Source organism: Ipomoea nil, unplaced genomic scaffold (genome assembly GCF_001879475.1).
Source record: "Ipomoea nil cultivar Tokyo-kokei standard unplaced genomic scaffold, Asagao_1.1 scaffold3100, whole genome shotgun sequence".
NCBI lineage: Eukaryota > Viridiplantae > Streptophyta > Magnoliopsida > Solanales > Convolvulaceae > Ipomoea > Ipomoea nil.
The window spans coordinates 1,070,556-1,090,961 of NW_017619528.1; the positions used below are offsets into that span (position 1 = coordinate 1,070,556).

The 20,406-nt window shown below is 34.0% G+C and overlaps 1 protein-coding gene across 1 annotated transcript; it reads right to left on the reverse strand.

The window, feature by feature from the left end:
• Positions 1–1,304: 1,304 nt before the first annotated feature.
• Positions 1,305–19,681, reverse strand: LOC109166479 (protein FAR1-RELATED SEQUENCE 9-like). Its single transcript, XM_019315431.1, has 4 exons — positions 19,660–19,681; positions 19,132–19,354; positions 2,047–2,250; positions 1,305–1,962 (listed from the first exon to the last, which is right to left on the reverse strand). The coding sequence occupies exons 1-4, from the start codon at positions 19,679–19,681 to the stop codon at positions 1,305–1,307; spliced, it is 1,107 nt and encodes a 368-aa protein (XP_019170976.1).
• Positions 19,682–20,406: the final 725 nt, after the last annotated feature.

Genomic DNA, 20,406 nt, shown 5'->3' on the forward strand with positions numbered 1-20,406 from the left:
ACGTAGCATTATCCGTATGCTACGCACACATCCTAGTGAATACACGCACACACCACCGTACAACACTTGTATGGTGCGCAATAATAATAATAATAATAATAATAATAATATTATTATTATTATTATTATTATTATTGTTATTATTATTATTATTATTATTACTATTATTAATACAATGCACACACCTAATAAAAATTGAGGTTAACAATATAAAAAAAAAGATTAATATAAATAGTACAAAACGCCCTCTATATAACTTACGCACACGTATCCCATATACGCACACACCAAAATGCCCAAATGCACACACCAACGTGCACCAATGCACACTACTATGTTAGTGTATACAACATGACATAGCATTATCCGTACACGACGCACACGTCCTAGCGAATGAACGCACACACCACCGTACGTTACTTTGATGGTACGCAAAATAATAATAATAATAATAATAATAATAATAATAATAATAATAATAATAATAATAACCAACATCTATTACTCTTACAATATGTGTCATTGAAAACAAACAAATACCATGCACACACCTAATAAAAGTTGAGGTTAACAATATCAAAAAAAAAAAAATAATATAACTAGTACAAAACACCCTCTACATAACATTAGCACACGCCGTATCCCATATATGCATAGACCAAAATGCCTAAATGCACACACCAACGTGCACCAATGCACACTACATTGTTATTAAATAATTAGAAAACAACATTAAGTCAAAATATTGTAAGAGTACCCATATTATAGTCGTACCCACATCAAAATACATCAACATGAAGTCACGCTCTCACCGTTATGCGCAATATTAAGCAAAATTACCATCACTACTTCTGTGGACAGCTTCGGCTATTATGCCCAGCCGCTAATCCACAAGTTTTGCAAGTACGCTTCTGTTTAACTTGCTCTATAATTGCTACCTCCTTGGCTGATTTCATTCGCTTGCCAAACCCTTTGGTCTTAGCCAGTGTAGGTGGGTGCACTTCGATTATCTCTGGGACTGGAACTCCATAAGATGCTTCCATAACTGCACGTTTCGCGTTCTCTGCTGCCCTGTCTTCATCTTCCTCGCACAATGTTGCTTCATATTCTTCAATCACATGAGTCATCTATTGCAGTTTTTCATCCCTACCTCTACCGAGACCCAAACATCTGTAAAATGAGTTTATTAGTTTCCCCTCCGCATTGCTGCTATGTGTGGTCGTATTCACACCTTTTTGTCTCTCTCCGCCCGTATCGTTTTGTAGATGTTTTACTGCTTCTCGGGTCCATCTTGGAGTAATATGCTATGGAAATATGTGATCGATCCGTTCATCTTTTAGAACTACAAAAACATGTCTACATAGCAGCCCGATCCTTGTGTACAATCGGCATGTGCAGCTTGTGTTGTTGCTCCCATCTTCAACTATGATTGTGTATCGCTCTTTGGTCCCATCCTCAACCATATATGTCTTCACCCCCTCACCTTCTTTGTAAGTTCTCACACGACATGCAAAACAACCCTCACATATTTCTTTTTGTACATCGTAAAAAACAGTCAATGTGTACACCGATGCTTCTTCTCGCTCTATGCGCATGAGAGTCTTTAAAGGTGGTGTCTGTCCATTGCAAGTCGCGCTAAGTTCCAGATGTTTGTTTTGTTGTTTTCCAACAGCACTTTCAAATCGTTTGAAGAATTCCACAACGCATAAGTGCTTATTAGTATTACTTTGAAAAATTCTGTTCTCAGCTTTCGATCGTGAAGTCGTACGCAATAGGCCCCCCATAAACACATCTTCAAAAAACGTGGGCACCCATGACGCACGCTCGTCGTACATACGTTTCAACCACCGATTTTCGCATTGGCCGTACTTCTCAATAACTCCATTCCATGCACTCTCAAAATCTGATGGCGTCGATTCCTCGTTCCACACAACAGCATTCAATGCATGCCGAAACTCCTCACTGTTTGCTCACATAATCCCCACTTTCTCACCGACCTTAGTCATTATATGCCACATACAGTAACGGTGGCGAGTCCCCGCGAACTCTGTTGCAATCACGATCTTCATAGCTGGATCTTGACAAGTTATTATCAAAGGTGGTGTACTTCCCATTGCATTCTTGAAGTTCTTTAGGATCCAACTGTACGACTCCATGTCTTCTTTATCAATCAGTCCCGCAGCAAATGTCACGCATTTCTTGTGGTTGTCTACGCCTGTGAATGGGACAAACACAAGACTGTACCTGTGTCTACCAACAAACAATAATTACCCAATATGCATGTAATGAAACACCACATCCACAATTACTTACACATACTTTTGCATACCAACGCACGCACCCCAATACATATCTTCTCTCAGCAGTATTAAATCTTGTTGCACTACCACAACTTGTATGCACACGCTAACATACGCACATGCGCACACCTTGGTGAACACCCCGCCGAACCACCAACACGCTACTCAGTACCAATGTGACACCCCGTAAATCCAAAATCTATTTAAGGATTAATTAGATAATTAATCCTAGTTTATTTGGTAATTTATTCTCAAAATCCTGAAAATTCAATAGTCGGAGGACTAGAAATTGACTAGTCAATCCAAGTCAAAGAGTTGTACACTATGCCTTATGAGTTGTTCCCTTGCCTCCTTATTCTTCCAACTTAAGTAAGGGAAAAGAAGTCTTTTTACCTTTTGTTTGTACCCCAAGCTGACCTAGCATTCATCCTCTCATTTCATTCACTAACATCCTAAACACAAAAGCTCCACCTTCTCTCTAGAAATTGATAGCTTCTTCTTCAAACCAAATTTTGGGTATCTTAAATCTTTCAAGTTGGTCTCCAAGATTCAAACTTTCTTAACCTTGAGCATAGGGGAGGGTAAGATCCTTGATCTCTTGGTGTTTTTAGTATCTTTTGAGGTGTCTTTTTTCTAAAGATGGAATCTTTGTGTCTTTTGGTGTGTTTATGAAGTTGAAGTTGAAGGCGAGCTTTAAGAGAAGCCTTTAAGAATGTGAAAAGTGAAGTGTTAGGCTACAAGAGGTAACCCATTCTTTACAAAATCTATTTTCTTACCTATATCATGATTTCTTGACTTCTACTTGTGATTTTTGTTATGAAATGTGAGTTTTGATGCATTGTCTTGTGGTAATGCATATCTAGAGCTTGTTATTAGGGTTCTTGTATGCCATTGCTTGGCTATTTCTTGGGTTTAAGTCATATTGTTGTATTTTGTGAGATTTTTGGGTGTTTTGGACTTGAATTTGGACTTGTTGTTGAAAATCCGCGAAGGGATTATTTTTGTGGTACAGGGCGTACCCGCGGGCGGAACGGCGGGCAGTGGCCTACCCGCCGCCCCACCAGCGGGGTACACAGCTTGTGGGATGTGCTACCCGCGGGCAGAACCGCGGGTGGAGGTCCACCCGTGGCCCCACCCGCGGGGTACACCTTGGTGGTCGGTCGGGGATTTGTTCCCTGTGATTCTTTTGACTCGGTGATCGATGTTTTGACCTCCCGATGTTGTTTTATTGGGCTTTTTGAGTGTCTTCTTGATGTTTTGTATGTCTAGAACGGTATGTTCGGAATCCATGTAGGATTTTGGTGTCTTGAATCGTGCTAAGTGTCCAACTTTGTGATTCGTTGGACTATGATGAGTCTTGTATGTTCTATGGAACTATGTTTGGTTTACACGTTTGATAAGCATGCTTGTTTGATGTTGAAATGCTAGTGTGCGTGGTTTGTTCTTTCTTATTGAAGTTGGCAACTTGTGTTGACCATGTTGGTGTCGGATTGTAATCCTTCCTTGTTGAGTATGGTTTCATATCTTTGTTGTGATCCATTGATTGATTCCTGTGATGAAAACGTGTGTATTGGCTATACCTTGATTGCACGGTTAAGGGTATGGGACCTTAATCACCAAGGTACAGATGTGGTCCTCGTGGTGGCCATGAATGAAATTGGTGGTGTAATCTGAGCAATTGGCTCACTTGTTGGAGATAGTGTGAATGAAATGAATGGTACCTCATGTACCCATATGTTGGAGATTGTTGGAGTGGGGACGACGGTCCTCGGAGGCATAAGGTTGGACTCTGAAGTACAGGGGTTCTGGAGGTAATGGTTGGAACTGTAATAAGGTCGGGGGTAGCCATAAGGTTGGAACAGGGCATAAGGTTGGAACTTGTGACATGAAGTGTCACTGTGGCATGTAGTTACCAATGATTGAATGTCTATTCTTTGTTAATGAGCATGCCAAGTGGTATTCTACTTTGTGATCAGTAGAATACGCCTCAAGTTGTATTTAGTTATTGTTGTTGTCCTTATCTTGTCGTTGTCTTGGGATGTTGATTTCCCTTGTTCCTTTGAGAGTGAAATAAAGTCTTTGCAGTCGATTTCTCTCTATGATGTTTGAACTGATATATACTGTACTTCATTTCGAAAATGGTTTTGTTTTATACTATCTATATATGCTACTTAACGCGTATTGATGGGTTACCAGCAATATTCGCTGACCGGGCGTCGTCCCCTTTCTTTATGTTGCTTTTCAGGTCTTGAGTAGCTTATGGCGAGAGCGCTAGCCGTTGGTTGTAGTGTAGCTCCTTTGGACTGTGTAGATAGTGTTTTGGGCCTGTGTGTCATGGTTATATGGACATGACTTAATACGTTTGCTTATTTTAGCCTGTGCACCTATAGATGTATAGGTGTGGCATGACATTCCCTGTATTTTGTCTTTTGCTTCCGCGTTAATCTAATCTTAATGAGTAGACTTATCTCTTTATTAAGCTTTAAATGTTTTAAAATGTCGTGAAAATCGGGGGTGTTACATCCAAGCACCCGCTGATACACCATGGTGAGCTGTCGTAGGCTCCCAAATTAAAATCTTACAAACGTAGTAGCGGGAGTAAGGATCGATCCCACGAGGAGTAACTAGTTTAACTTTTGTGCTCAAGGAAATAATGGGGGGTTTGGAATATATCGAGAATAAATATTAAATAAAAGAGAAATTAAATAAACGAGAAATTTAATTGAACGAATAAACAGTGAAAATAATATATCGAAAACACTTATAATAAGAAACCTTGGTCAGTAAAGATCCACCACCGGAGTTTAACACTGATCATTGATTTATAAAGTAATTAATATGCAGTTGAATATTTGTCGTGAAATTATTTCATTTCCGTTTTCCCTTAGTTGTAGGTAACTAAAGCACACGCGGTTTAATTACCCCTAACTACTAAATAACCTAAGACGAGCGCTATAGATTTAATTTAATAGCAGCAATAGGAACTAGGAAAACCGACAAACTAAATAACACAAGCACAAGCGGTTGCATTTAATTTAGGAAAATATTCTACCCGAGTCCAATTATCACTAAGCCGTCAATAATTAACCCTGTTGCTACTGAATATTAGAGTAATTTGTAGCACAACATTATCTAATATAGCAAATAATTATATCAAATAAATAACTAGTAGGCCTCCCTAGCAATTAAATGACACAATTATTTCAAATAACTTAGAAGAATATTTAATACTCAAATGCATAAAAAATATATAATAAAAATAAATAAATAACCTTACAGCGTAATGAACTCCGGGGCTTCAATTCACTAAACCAAACAAGAAATTAGCCGCGAATGGGCATTGATAACAACCTTAAAGAATATTCGAGAGGGGAAGAATGAACATTTTACAATAGAAAACCTTAACTATTTATATATTTTCCCAATCATTTTCTACCACTCATTTTTCCTATTATTTTGCCTTATGCCTGAGTCTTCCACAATTCCAGCCATGTTATTATGATGCATGCCTGTACAAAAAAAAGAAAAAATCAATTGCAAAGTTTAGATTTATAATATATACATATATAAGTAATTATAATGTAGTACGCATTATATGTATACTATAATGCATTCTATATTATATATATTACATTATATATTATATATATATATAGTATTAAGTACGTAGTATGTACTCTTATAAATTATATATTATATATATATTATATATAGTATAAGAATAGATTATACTATGTATATAAAAAGAACTAATTATTAGATAATATTAAATAATTAATATAAAAATATTATAAAGATGTAACTAAAATATGAGTGTAAAATATGCCCATCAAATTCCCCCACACTAAAACGTTTGCTTGTCCCCAAGCAAAAATATTATTTGCGAAGTAAATAGAAATGAAATTCCCAAAACTCATAACATATCATGAACAACAATCTGAAGCACCCTGCAATTAATAAGTTAGCACCCTGTTTGAAAATGGAGAAAACTAAATAAGTAAGCCCTCACAGGAATATCACTCATCACTCAAGTGTTTGATGGGTATAAATTTCACTCAAGTTCATTCCTATAAAATTGATCTACCATAGGCTTGCATATCTTCTCAATCACCACTACAAGAGTCATGCATGACACAAATCATAAGGACTTTTCACAGGTTGTAATGGGGCTAGGGTTAAGGTAGGGAATTTTTAGGAAATTAGCTTAAACAAAAGCTTCAAACTAGAGGAACAAATAAATACAAGTAATCCAACACCCTCAATTTCCAATCAAAAAACACATCCCATTGAGGTACAGAATGCTTCCTCAGTATTACCAGACTTTCCCCTTACTTCATTTATTTAGAAGTAACTTCAACTCAAAATCAATTGCTGATTCTTTTTCATTTTCTCATAAATTTTCAGCAATATTATTCTTTTTCAAACGTATATTCTTCATTTTTCCATTTCATTTTTTTTCAATTTTTCATGCTTTTTTTTTTTTTTGAATCGTGAACTGCTTCCTCTTTTCTTTTTTCATACCAGACCAGCGACATATTGGCAACGAAGATACAACTCACCTCACTCTCAATCATATTAATAAGAGTAAGTGATCTCCCCCACACTTATCCTTCCCAGCCTCACGTAGATTACAAAAATAATCCAAAATTTGCTCCACTAGTTATTCAACTGGGTGAAGGCATTATTTTAGATATAAAAGGCTTGTAATGTGGTCCAAAATAAAGAAAAGAATGGCCATAAAGCTCAAAGTGGTTAACAAAGGGAAATAAATCATAGGACAAACCGGTTATTTGGCTAGTGAGGCTCAAAATCAAATAATGGCTTTAATCACACTTGAATCATGCATGGTCTAATTAGCTTTAAAAGAGAATCAAGGCAAGTTCTAGAGAAACAAAATTATGGAAGAAATCACACAAAAGAAAGAAAATAAGACCGAAGTGTCAGTCAGTGGCTTAAAACACTCACAGGTTTATTGCTTACTTAATATAGCCACTACATATCAAACAAGAGATGCTAACAAACTAATCACAACTTGCCAAACTATTTATTCAATCATGTTATGAATTCCAATAAAGGAAAAATAAAATAATTTTTTCCAAAATAATACTTATTTTGCATAAAATATTAATAAAATATTTTTTGAAAATTATGAAATAAGAAAACAAATAATAATAAAAATTTGTTTGACATAAGAAAACAAACAATAAAACTAAATTAAGTAAACAAATAATAAAACTAAATCTCCTCCCCCACACTTATTATCAACAGTGTCCCCAATGTTGAATAAAAACATGCAGAAAAAGGGTTATTGAATGAGAATAGGGAATAAAATAAAATAAAATAAAATAAAAATGGAACAAACACACCTTAGGTTGCCTCCCAAGCAGCGCCTTTGTTTATCGTCGTTGGCTCGACTTATGATATATCTTTAAATTTCCATCGTCTTTTTGAGTACCTTCGATGATTATGAGTATTCAAAGAAACAGCCCCTTCATGCAGATTAGGACTCAAAGATGATTTATTATTTGGTTCTTCTTTATTCTCAATAGAAACAATTTCATTAAATTTAACAAATTTCAAGGAATCAACAAAAATTGCAAAATTATCATCACTAGGAGATTTCATGGTATTATAAATACTAAAATTCACAAGTTTACCATTAGACTCCATAGTAAGCATACCACTATGAATATCGATTTTAGTTTTTGCAGTTTTTAAGAATGGTCTTCCTAACAAAATATGAGAAATTTTATTACTATTTTCCATATCAAGCACATAAAAATCAGCAGGAAAAACCAAGTTATTAACTTCAACAAGCAAATCTTCAATCACACCCCTAGGATATGTAGTAGATCCATCAGCCAATTGAATTATTATACAAGATTTATTCAAGGGTCCAAGATTTAAAGAAGCATACACAGAATATGGCATAACATTAATAGAAGCTCCTAAATCTAACATAGCATTTTCAAGTTTCACACCACTTATCATGCACGGAATAGTAAACATACCTGGATCTTTGCACTTTTCAGGAAGATTGCCTTGACTAGCCATAGAGACATTCTCGTGCACTTTCACTTCATCAACTCCTTTATTTTGTTTCTTTTTCAATGTGCATACCTCTTTTAGAAAATTTGCATAGCGAGGTACCTTTTTCATAGAATCTAAAAATGGTTTATTAGCCTCACATTCATGAAATGTCTCATATAAATCATTATTTGAGTTTCCTCTTATTGGTTCCAAAAGAGCTTGAGGAAAAGGGGGTACTGGTTCATAATCAGAAAAAGAAGAAAGGTTACCTTGGGACTTCTCTTTATTGGTAATGTTACCTGCACTTATTTCCTTGTCTAAATCAACATTCTTTTCCAGCGACATACTTCCCACAGTAATTGCACTTACATTCTCTTTAGGATTAACGATCGTTTGAGAGGGTAATTTGCCAGAGCTCTGTGCTTCCAACCGACTTACCGTAGTTGCTAGTTGGCCCACTTGCCTTTCTAAGTTTTGAATACTAACCTTTGTTTCTTGAATACTAGCTCTTGTCTCTTGTTGGAATAGTTGTGTTTCTTGTTGAAACTGCAAAGTGTTAGTAGCAAGAGATTTAACAATATCTTCTAGATTCATACCTGAGCTAGAGCTTTGGGCTGGTTGTTGGCTGGAAGGAATTTGTTGTCTATACTGTTGAAAGTTGGAACGATTCTGAACAAACTGGTTCCCTTGTGAGTTCCCATAGCTAAGGTTCGGGTGATCCCTCCATCCAGGATTATATTTATTAGAAAATGGATCATACTTACCTTGAGGTTGTCCAGGAAAACCTCCAGCCATGTTGACTTGTTCAACTTCTTGAAGAGTTGGGCAGGCATCAGTTTGGTGCCCAACTACCGAGAAAATTCCACATGCTTTTACAGTTTGCATATTGCCTACTGCTAATTGACGAACAAGAGTAGTTAAACCAGTAATTTGTTGTTCAAGGGCAGAAATATTTACCTCATTCACTTGCTTAGACGGTTGGACAAGTCTATTGCCAAACTGTTGAGAATTTGCAGCCATGTTTGCAATTAGAGTTCTGGCAGCGTCCGGTGTCTTGTCAACTAAAGCACCGCCGCTTTCGGCATCAATCATGCTTCTATCCATAGGAAAAAGTCCTTCATAAAAATACTGAATGAGTAATTGATCACTAATTTGATGGTGCGGGCAGCTTGCACATAACTTTTTGAAACGCTCCCAATATTCATACAATGACTCTCCATTGTTTTGCCTTATACCACAGATTTCCTTTCTAATGTTGGCCGCCCTTGAAGCTATTTTTCAAGGAATGATGTCTTTAAGTTATTCCATGTGGTGATGCTCCCAGAAGGTAGATAGTATAGCCAATCCTTCGCTGAATCTTTCAACGAAAAGGGAAAGGCTCTCAACTTGATTTGTTCCTCAGTAACCCCAGTGGGTTTCATACTTGAACACACCACATGGAATTCTTTTAAGTGTTTGTGGGGATCTTCACCTGCAAGTCCATGAAAAGAAGGCAACAGATGAATTAACCCAGATTTTAATTCAAATTGTACATTAGCATCCAGAGCGGGAAAGGTGATGCATAAAGGCTGTTGATCTAAATTTGGAGCTCCAAGCTCTTTTAAAGTTCGATTTTGAGCCATGGGTTCTTCTTCTAAATCAAAATTGGTAGAATCGGTAGCCAGATCACTAAACTCCAATTTGCTCAAAGCTTGTTTCTTTCACCTGCGTACAGTTCTTTCAATTTCTGGATCGTACGGCAAGATTTTTTGCTTAGCAGATCGGGTTATAGGCATAAACAAAAAGAAAATATATAGCAGCAATTATGTAAAAGTAACGGAAGAAAATGTTTTTTTTTTTTAAATTTTTATGGGACAAATTAACGAGAAAAACAGATGAACAAATAAATAATTAAATAAACACAAAATAAGCTAGAAAAGCTCCCCGGCAACGGTGCCAAAATTTGGTGAGCTGTCGTAGGCTCCCAAATTAAAACCTTACAAACGTAGTAGCGGGAGTAAGGATCGATCCCACGAGGAGTAACTAGTTTAACTTTTGTGCTCAAGGAAATAATGGGGGGTTTGGAATATATCGAGAATAAATATTAAATAAAAGAGAAATTAAATAAACGAGAAATTTAATCGAACGAATAAACAGTGAAAATAATATATCGAAAACACTTATAATAAGAAACCTTGGTCAGTAAAGATCCACCACCGGAGTTTAACACTGATCATTGATTTATAAAGTAATTAATATGCAGTTGAATATTTGTCGTGAAATTATTTCATTTCCGTTTTCCCTTAGTTGTAGGTAACTAAAGCACACGCGGTTTAATTACCCCTAACTACTAAATAACCTAAGACAAGCGCTATAGATTTAATTTAATAGCAGCAATAGGAACTAGGAAAACCGACAAACTAAATAACACAAGCACAAGTGGTTGCATTTAATTTAGGAAAATATTCTACCCGAGTCCAATTATCACTAAGCCGTCAATAATTAACCCAGTTGCTACTGAATATTAGAGTAATTTGTAGCACAACATTATCTAATATAGCAAATAATTATATCAAATAAATAACTAGTAGGCCTCCCTAGCAATTAAATGACACAATTATTTCAAATAACTTAGAAGAATATTTAATACTCAAATGCATAAAAAATATATAATAAAAATAAATAAATAACCTTACAGCGTAATGAACTCCGGGGCTTCAATTCACTAAACCAAACAAGAAATTAGCCGCGAATGGGCATTGATAACAACCTTAAAGAATATTCGAGAGGGGAAGAATGAACATTTTACAATAGAAAACCTTAACTATTTATATATTTTCCCAATCATTTTCTACCACTCATTTTTCCTATTATTTTGCCCTATGCCTGAGTCTTCCACAATTCCAGCCATGTTATTATGATGCATGCCTGTACAAAAAAAGAAAAAATCAATTGCAAAGTTTAGATTTATAATATATACATATATATATATATATATATATATATATATATATATATATATATATATATATATATATAAGTAATTATAATGTAGTACGCATTATATGTATACTATAATGCATTCTATATTATATATATTATATTATATATTATATATATATATAGTTTTAAGTACGTAGTATGTACTCTTATAAATTATATATTATATATATTATATATGGTATAAGAATAGATTATACTATGTATATAAAAAGAACTAATTATTAGATAATATTAAATAATTAATATAAAAATATTATAAAGATGTAACTAAAATATGAGTGTAAAATATGCCCATCACACCACAACACACAGACCACTACCAATATACTACTATGGCTTAACACACTATATTCCCACAATTATACCCCCCACCACAAACTCAAATTGTATATATACAAGTGCGTACTAGTATTACATGTAAGATTTTCCCTAATAATATATATTATATATTATATATTATATATTATACATTAGGGCCTTAATTAAGTGGTGCAAGTTGACTAGGCTTATTAAGTGGTCTGGTTGGACTTAATAACTAGTAGTTGCTAGTCAACCAAACTCTGTGCCTAATATAATCCTGGATTGATGGGATACAGGATGATTGATGTTAGCACATTCAGTTACGGTACTCAGACCGCTCAGTTGATACCAATACACCATCTAGGGTTCTGATTCAGGTCTGAGGCAAAAATGGCTAACGGTCTAGCGTTAAGAGGCAACACAACAGGAACATCAACTATGGCTGGAGATCAACACGGCTACGCTTCCGCTATCATACGAGGTTAGGTTTCCTGTATACTATGGTTTATTATAGTTAGACTATTGTATATCTAACATTTGGTATTAGAGCCATTATAATCTCTGCCTGGTTGATTGTATTGCCTAGAATCAACATTAGGTTTTTCATATACATTGAGTTTTCGTATATGTTTTAATTCTTTAAACTATACACGTAAAAATATATCTATTCAGTCCGGATATAATTATGTAATTTATCGTGTATGTTTTGGGGTGAATTAATTACTAATTATGCCTTCATTGTGTTGCCGGATTTTTGGTTATCCAGTGGAGGATCCCACCTGCCTTCATTGTGTTTTTCGCCGGATTTACTATTTTTTCCGGCAACCGCTACCGGCGACGCAATTGGGAGCAAGGACGGTAGCGGACTGCGGTGGTGGGCATCGCGGCTCCCTTTCCTCCTTCAGACGATGCTAGACGACGACGCTGGTCCTTCAGGTGACGCCGCCGTGACTTTGGTTTGCAGGCGGCGGTTGTTGGTGTTGCATAGAGGAGGGACAGCGAAGGAGAAGCTGGATTTTTCCGGCGACGTCTCCGTTTGTTCTTCATCTTCAGGTGACGCCGGCGACTGGCTGCCGCTACTCCATCTCCTTGCAACTGTTAAGGTTGTCGGTCGGCGGAAGCATCGCTAACAGAGGAGAAGCCGGCGACATCAAGATGCTGCTCCTCGCGACTGCCGATTCACCATGGCTGCTAGAGCGGCTTGCATCAGCTGATTAATTATTGAAGAAGATGATGATGGAATATTAAGTTTTGGGTCGGGTCCGACCCATTGGGGCAGACCTGATCCAACATTTAAAAAAAAAACATCTGGGGCCTGCTTTGTCTCATTGGGCTTGCTTCAGTTTCTCCATCATCATATTTAGACTTCATCTAGCTAATTGATCAAATTAATTCACCTTTCAGCTATTATTAAATTATCATTCAATTTTGGAGCAAATATTAAGTTTTAATTTGCTATTTGAATTTTAATTTAATGTTAAGGTGCAAATTAAATTGCCTCAAGTGTTGCAATTTACTTAGGATATATGGGTTAATAATACATTAATATGCAAATCCAAGCATGCTACGTATATTTATTAAATAATTATTTTATTATTATAATTATACATTTATAAAAGCATGCGTTAAGGTTGGATATAGCATATTATTAATTCATAAATTCATTATTAAATATCATTCAATTTTGGATCCTTAGGTCAATTTTAGATATTATGACTTACTAAATCAGCTTGTTTGGTTTCCCCTTAATTTTGAGCACATTTTGTTTTATGTGTTTCAGGGACTTTAGAACCTATTTTGAACAAGCGATTTGAGACCTATCTTGGTTCATTAAAGTATGGATGTCATTATTTTGATTGATATTTTAATAATAACTATAGCTCCTTATAACATGTTTATTAAGTTTTAATTATTAATAACAACCATATATTTTGGTATTCATCGTTGGTAATAATATTAAGTTTTAGGTCTACTTCAGTATTGGACCATTTTTTATTCTTGTTATAATTCACTTGGGTCATTGAGGTTTATGTGCCTAATTTGAGTAATTAAGTGCTATAATTATTGTTTTGGCCTGTTTAGATACATTAAGGATTTAATTGTTATTTTGGCCATTAAGAACTAGAACTATTGTTTAAGTTGATTACATTTTTAATCTATCAATAGTTTTTCAGGGCCTTAATAATAATATTGGTATATTATCTATATAATGGTAATTTGGTTATTACCTTAACTTTAGTCTCCATAAGTATCATAATAGTCATGGTTAATTATTATGTGATAAAATTGAGATTAATATTTTGCATCCCTTAATTACAGTTTTGCCTTTATTGCAATTATTATTAATTAGCATTATTAATTACTGTTATTAAGTTTAGGTGCTAATCTCATTTTATTACTTTTCATAATAATTATCATTTAATGGTAATCTGCTATATTTGGTACACTGTCATGATTACCACTTCATTTTACATGACTATTAATGTTGGTAATTAAGTCCTATCAATAAATTCTTTAACATACCATTGGACGCTGCATCGAGTTTATTGACACCAACAGTGAAGATTGGGAGAATTCTGGAGTCTTTTCTTCTCTTGTGGATCGTCATCGTTGTTAGCGCAATGGGCAGATGCGGTTTGCATCATTAAGGTTAGCCATTAATTATCTTTTATGGTTATTATTGATAATTAGTGTTATAGTTACACTTAACGGCTATTTTGAACTAGTCACATATTTTATTTTTTAGAAAAATGGAAACATTAAAAAGTGCATTACCATACTTTAGTTTGTCGTTATTATTAGTGTTAATAGTGATTATAATGTTACTTATTGCTATTAATAATTAATTAATTAATGATGACATTAATATTCTTATGGTATTCAGATGTGTACCTTGAACTGTTTCCAAATAAATTTATGTGACAATACTCCAGTTCAGAAAATAATTTTCTGGACATTAATATTTTTCGGACTTCAAATTTTATTAAGTTTTCAAAATTTTATTCAAATACGGTTATAAATGTTAGCGATTTTAACCATTGTTTTTCCATATTTAGTCTCCTACTTAATGTGATAATATTATTATGGCTATTTATTGCTATTTTGATTGTTTGCAATTTTGCCATTAATAATAATATTATTATTAACTGAGTTATGGAGAGTGATTTTGAATCAATTTAGTAATTTTGGAAAAACATATTTTCTAGGCAATTGACTTTTGCCATTAATTCCATAATTCATTCAGTTTTTTGAATTATGATTTTAGTTCTTATTGCTCATATTTGATTAAGTATGAAAGAATGAATATTTGGTTTAAATTCATATTCTTTAGTTGGTTCATACTCTTTAGATTGTTTTATGCATTCGATCATATTAAATGCATAATATTAAGTTTAATTATGCAATTAGGGTTTGTGAGATTTTGATTTACAAATTATAACATATCCTTTTGGTGTGATATTGTTTGAATTTGTAAATTCAGTTATTTCTCATGAATTTGATTTTCATGCATTAAAACATTTTAACATGGGCTTACAGTTTAAAAATTCAAAGTATATATCCAATACATTATTATTCAAAATGTTGGGTCTCTTTTGGTTTGGACTCATTGGTGTTTGAATATTAAGTTTATACTTTGAAATCTCATATTGTAAATTGCTTTAAGTTATGCAATTTATTTGGAATATATGAGTTTAATGCTTAATTTATGCATATTTTTCCTACGCATAATATTCTATTTTTTTAAATTATGCAATTTTATTATGCCTTTAGCAATGCATAAATTTAGGATGGAATTATACTAGTTCCTTATTAAGTTGGATTTATGCATAAACTTTAGTCGCGGTAGTGCTTGAATTTAAGCACACTTAATCCGTTAATTTAGTTCATCATTTAAGCTTTAATCATAGGTGAACTCTACAGTTTTCTAGTGTATACCCTACAGTTTTAGGTTCATACCCCCAAACAGTTATACATTAAGCATATATGAATCGGGGAGACATACTAGTTTTAATGGCCATGAGTTAAGGAGATCTTGAGCCACTAGTCTCCTTAAATTGATACTCTATTTAAGGAATTGGTTTTCAGTGAGACTTAGTCTCTAACCGCCGCTTTTTCTTGGAGTATATTTAGATTTTCCCATCACAATCTGGTATAATCTGTTTGTCAAAATTTTAAGTTTTCCTTGCCAATGTGATTTGATTTCGGTTCAGTAAAGAATAGGCAAAGCATCTTTAATTTACTAAAGTCTCTTAAGTTTTCAATCTTGGTTAATTAAGGAATAGCTACAGCATATTCAGCTACCTAAGATTATTAAGTTTTAATCACATAAAGTTTAGGTAAGAATTTGATAATTGTCTAGTGATCTTATAATTTTAATTTGGTTTTGGAGTAGCCACAACATCCTTAATCTGTTAAAATTATATATTAAGCGGTTTATTTTGATCACATAAATTTTTGGACATATCATTTGTAATTAATTGTATGTAATATGATGAAATTTAGCCCACAGGAAATTTCGTTATATTTGTATGATTAATCAGGATGAAATACTGGACTACGGTCATAATTTAGCCCACAGGCAATTATGTATCGGAATGTAGTTTAGTAGTTTTATCAATGATGCTAGAAATAAATCAATTTATTGACTTTATGGTTATTTGTAAATAATTTCCAGTTCTATCATGAAGTTTAATTTTATGATGTAAATTTAGGTCATATTTCTTAATTTGCCCACAGGGATTAAGAAAAGGAACATGATCTCTTAAGTTTTTTATCATAATGATAGCAATGAATCTTATTGACTAAAACTTTGGCCTACAGGCAGGTTTTATGACATTTGATTCTTCAACTCATTTGATAATAGTTTCATCATAAATAATATTTTTCAGTTGGATCTAATTGAGTAAAACTTTAGCCCACAGGCAAGTTTTATGTCACTAGATTCTTCTGGCTCTTTAGTAATTGTGAAAAATATTATCTTAAGAGTTTCTTAATTGGATTTAATAATTAAAACTTTAGCCCACGGGCAAGTTTTATGTCAATAAATCCCTCAACCCATTAGATAATAATTTTATCACAATTCTTAGAATTTATAAATTTAGCTCAATTATAATTCTGAGGTTCATGGTTTGCATTGGCAAAACATGTTTTTCAGTCACTTCCCAAAATTTAGTCACTTCTATTAATTAATCCACGAATCTTGCTCGGTTCTTCGGACTAACTATAGTAAGTTACATGATTTGACATACATCTTTTGGATTCCATTAATAAAATGTATCTTTTGAGCCAAATTCTAACTTGGTTTTGGAAGGTGTATTTTTATTTTAGTATGTCCAACTATGGTGGGGAATTATATCTTCATTATTTAGTTGGACTTTAATTGGAACCAAAATTGATTATTTAGTATGTCCAACTAATGGTGGGGAATTATGTCTTCATTTGTTAGTTGGTCAATAAATCAATTATGAGTATGTATATTATTAAGTTCACTTTATTAATTTCGCTGAAGAATATTTTAATCAGTGGGAGTGATCATTTAAAAAAACAAAGATCATTAAGATACTCCACTAAAGTTTATTGATTTAAATGGCTTCATACATCCTAAATTTGATTGTATGTCAAACAATAAGTCCAAAATATTCCGCAAGTATTAATCTTGTATTTGTTCATATAAATTCATAAGTTCAAATTATTGAACATTTTGTAGTGCAACATATTTATGAAAATGTTGTAACAATATTGAGGAATTTATTAGAACAAAAGCATTTAACTTGTGGCGCACTGTCATTTAATAAATTCTTCAGTGACTAATAGAGTCTTTAGTTTCTTCAAAATTAATCCTGGGCCATTTTGGTTTGTAAGGCTCAAAATAATTTTGTGGGACGTATAAGTAAGACTCATTATGTTCAGTTCATTTAAAATGAACATTGAAGTTATTTGAGAAGTTATGGTGTATGATTAAGATTCCAAATTTATGGACTTAGACCTTTGGTTTATTGTTTAAGTTTTTGGAATGCTTCTGTGACTTGACTATCTTTTGGCTATTTTTGATGAGTGGGAGTGACAGGCGTGTCAACACCAAGCTCTTAGCTGTTAGAGATAGTACTTAAAGTTAACTTATAAAGAAGTCATGGAATATAGTTAGCATTATGCTAACATGAAGAGATCTCTACTTAAGGCATGCTTATAAAGTTTTAGAGATCATACAATGTACTCTTTTGTACAATTTGGATGCGTTTTCTCCTTCAGTTGTGCACATAATGTATTTTGAGAAACATCCCTTAAGGTACCAAGAATAAACATAGGGTTTGTTCATTAAGAACCTAAGTTGGAGAATTAAAATGTATGTGACCATAATGGATACTACTCTGATTAAATAGAGGACATATCACTATGATTCGTGTGTTTTGTTCTTTGATGAAGGTTGTGCTAGTACATGCACCAAGCACCCGCTGATACACCACAACACACAGACCACTACCAATATACTACTATGGCTTAACACACTATATTCCCACAATTATACCCCCCACCACAAACTCAAATTGTATATATACAAGTGCGTATTAGTATTACATGTAAGATTTTCCCTAATAATATATATTATATATTATATATTATATATTATATATTAGGGCCTTAATTAAGTGGTGCAAGTTGACTAGGCTTATTAAGTGGTCTGGTTGGACTTAATAACTAGTAGTTGCTAGTCAACCAAACTCTGTGCCTAATATAATCCTGGATTGATGGGATACAGGATGATTGATGTTAGCACATTCAGTTACGGTACTCAGACCGCTCAGTAGATACCAATACACCATCTAGGGTTCTGAGTCAGGTCTGAGGCAAAACATGGCTAACGGTCTACCGTTAAGAGGCAACACAACAGGAACATCAACTATGGCTGGAGATCAACACGGCTACGCTTCCGCTATCATAGAGGTTAGGTTTCCCGTATACTATGGTTTATTATAGTTAGACTATTGTATATCTAACATTACATACCTATTAGTATTACATACCTATTAGTATTAGCTTTCTTCTAAAGGTATTTCGCTATTGCCATATGTACATCCCTCTCTTTCATGTAAGCCAAGAACTTTCTCCAGTAATTCTTGAAATCTTATTGTTTAGCTCCCACATTCTCGCCTCCCCCCCCCCCCCCCCCCCCCCCAACCATCTCTACATATATGTCAAAACTCTTGCTTGCCCCAATGCTTGCATTTCCACAGTTTGTTATGAATTGCTGATGTCCAATGTCTATTCTCCTATTCACTTTCATGGAAGGTTTGTAATTATCTTTGCACAAACAGTGTGTGTGTCTTTCTTCGAATGTCTTTACTACATATCTTCCCTCACTAACTAAGTTGAATACAATTCTAGCAAGGCAACCAACTCTGTTAGTGGTCCGCCGGCACTTGTGTTGTGTTGTTCCTTTTACAGCAGGTGTTTCTGTACCTTTTGGATCCTTATACCCTTCCCGGGAACACACAACATGTTTTTAAAAATATTTCTGTACTTGTTTTTTTTATCCGAACTGCGACCCACATCAAATCCAGCAACTGCAGCATATTTCTTATAGAACTGAATCCCATCTTCAAGTGTATCGAATATCTGCCCTTCAAACGGTTTCAGGTATGCGTCACATTCAGTTAACCAAAGCTTTGTACCACCAGGAGATACATCCATAACATAATCCTGTCCTTTAGACTTTTCTTCACTGGGTACTGCACCGCACACACCTGGAAAATAAGTTATATATTTATACAGATAGTTTAGTACACGAATAAATTACATTCACGCACAAACCGCTACTACACCAAAAAAAAAAAAAAAAAAATACGCATAATAATCTCACTATCCTTTTCATTAAAATTGACGTCTGATACTAACTTTAATTAAAACTTACATTCTGTTAAAAAATAATTAAATGCCCCATACCATTACTCTGCTCCAACAGTAGCTCATATACGCCCACACCTCCGTTTATAACTAATGTGGTGCACACAACAATAGACAAATAATACAGATACATTTATTCTCTTACCAAACGGCCGAACAACAGCCATCCACATACACACACTGAAATTGATTCTTTTTTAAAAAAATAAACAAAACCTATTTGTACCGCTCCCATTCTTGTCTACGCACAAACCAAAACAAATACACGCACACAGCGCCGAACACCTTGTTGTATTTTGGTTTAGATATTTTTTTTCCCCACCTAGAAAACGTTCTTGGTTATCTGAATTCTTACATGGTACACCAACATGAACACGCTTTTGCACTTCTACGCACACTCCACACAATAAATATTAGTGACCTTTTTTACAAAAAACAATATACAGCAGACGAATTAGCACTGACTCCTAATATTATTTTTGATTAACACTTTCTTTTCTTTAAAAAATTAAAAAAAAAATGAAATTCCCCTTTCCTCTTATGTGCAAATTCAATAACACTTAAACGCACACACAAACGCGTACAAATTCTGTGATGCACAACAAAAACAAACAAATTCTACCCATACATTCATTTATTTCAAACACGGACAAACAACGTGCATCCATGATGTGAGCCTAATTGTGCATATTTTTAGTATTAATTTATTTATATTTGTTAGGATTAAGTTCATAATTTTGATGATTTAATTGCATAATCCCGTGTTTTTAATATTTAATTATGGTTCACACTTGTTTTGATCGCTTTATGGTGTTTGTTAGTGTTTTTCAACCATTGTAGGTCAAAGTTATGAGCAAGTGAAGTACTAGGACAAATTTAAAATCAAAAGTAG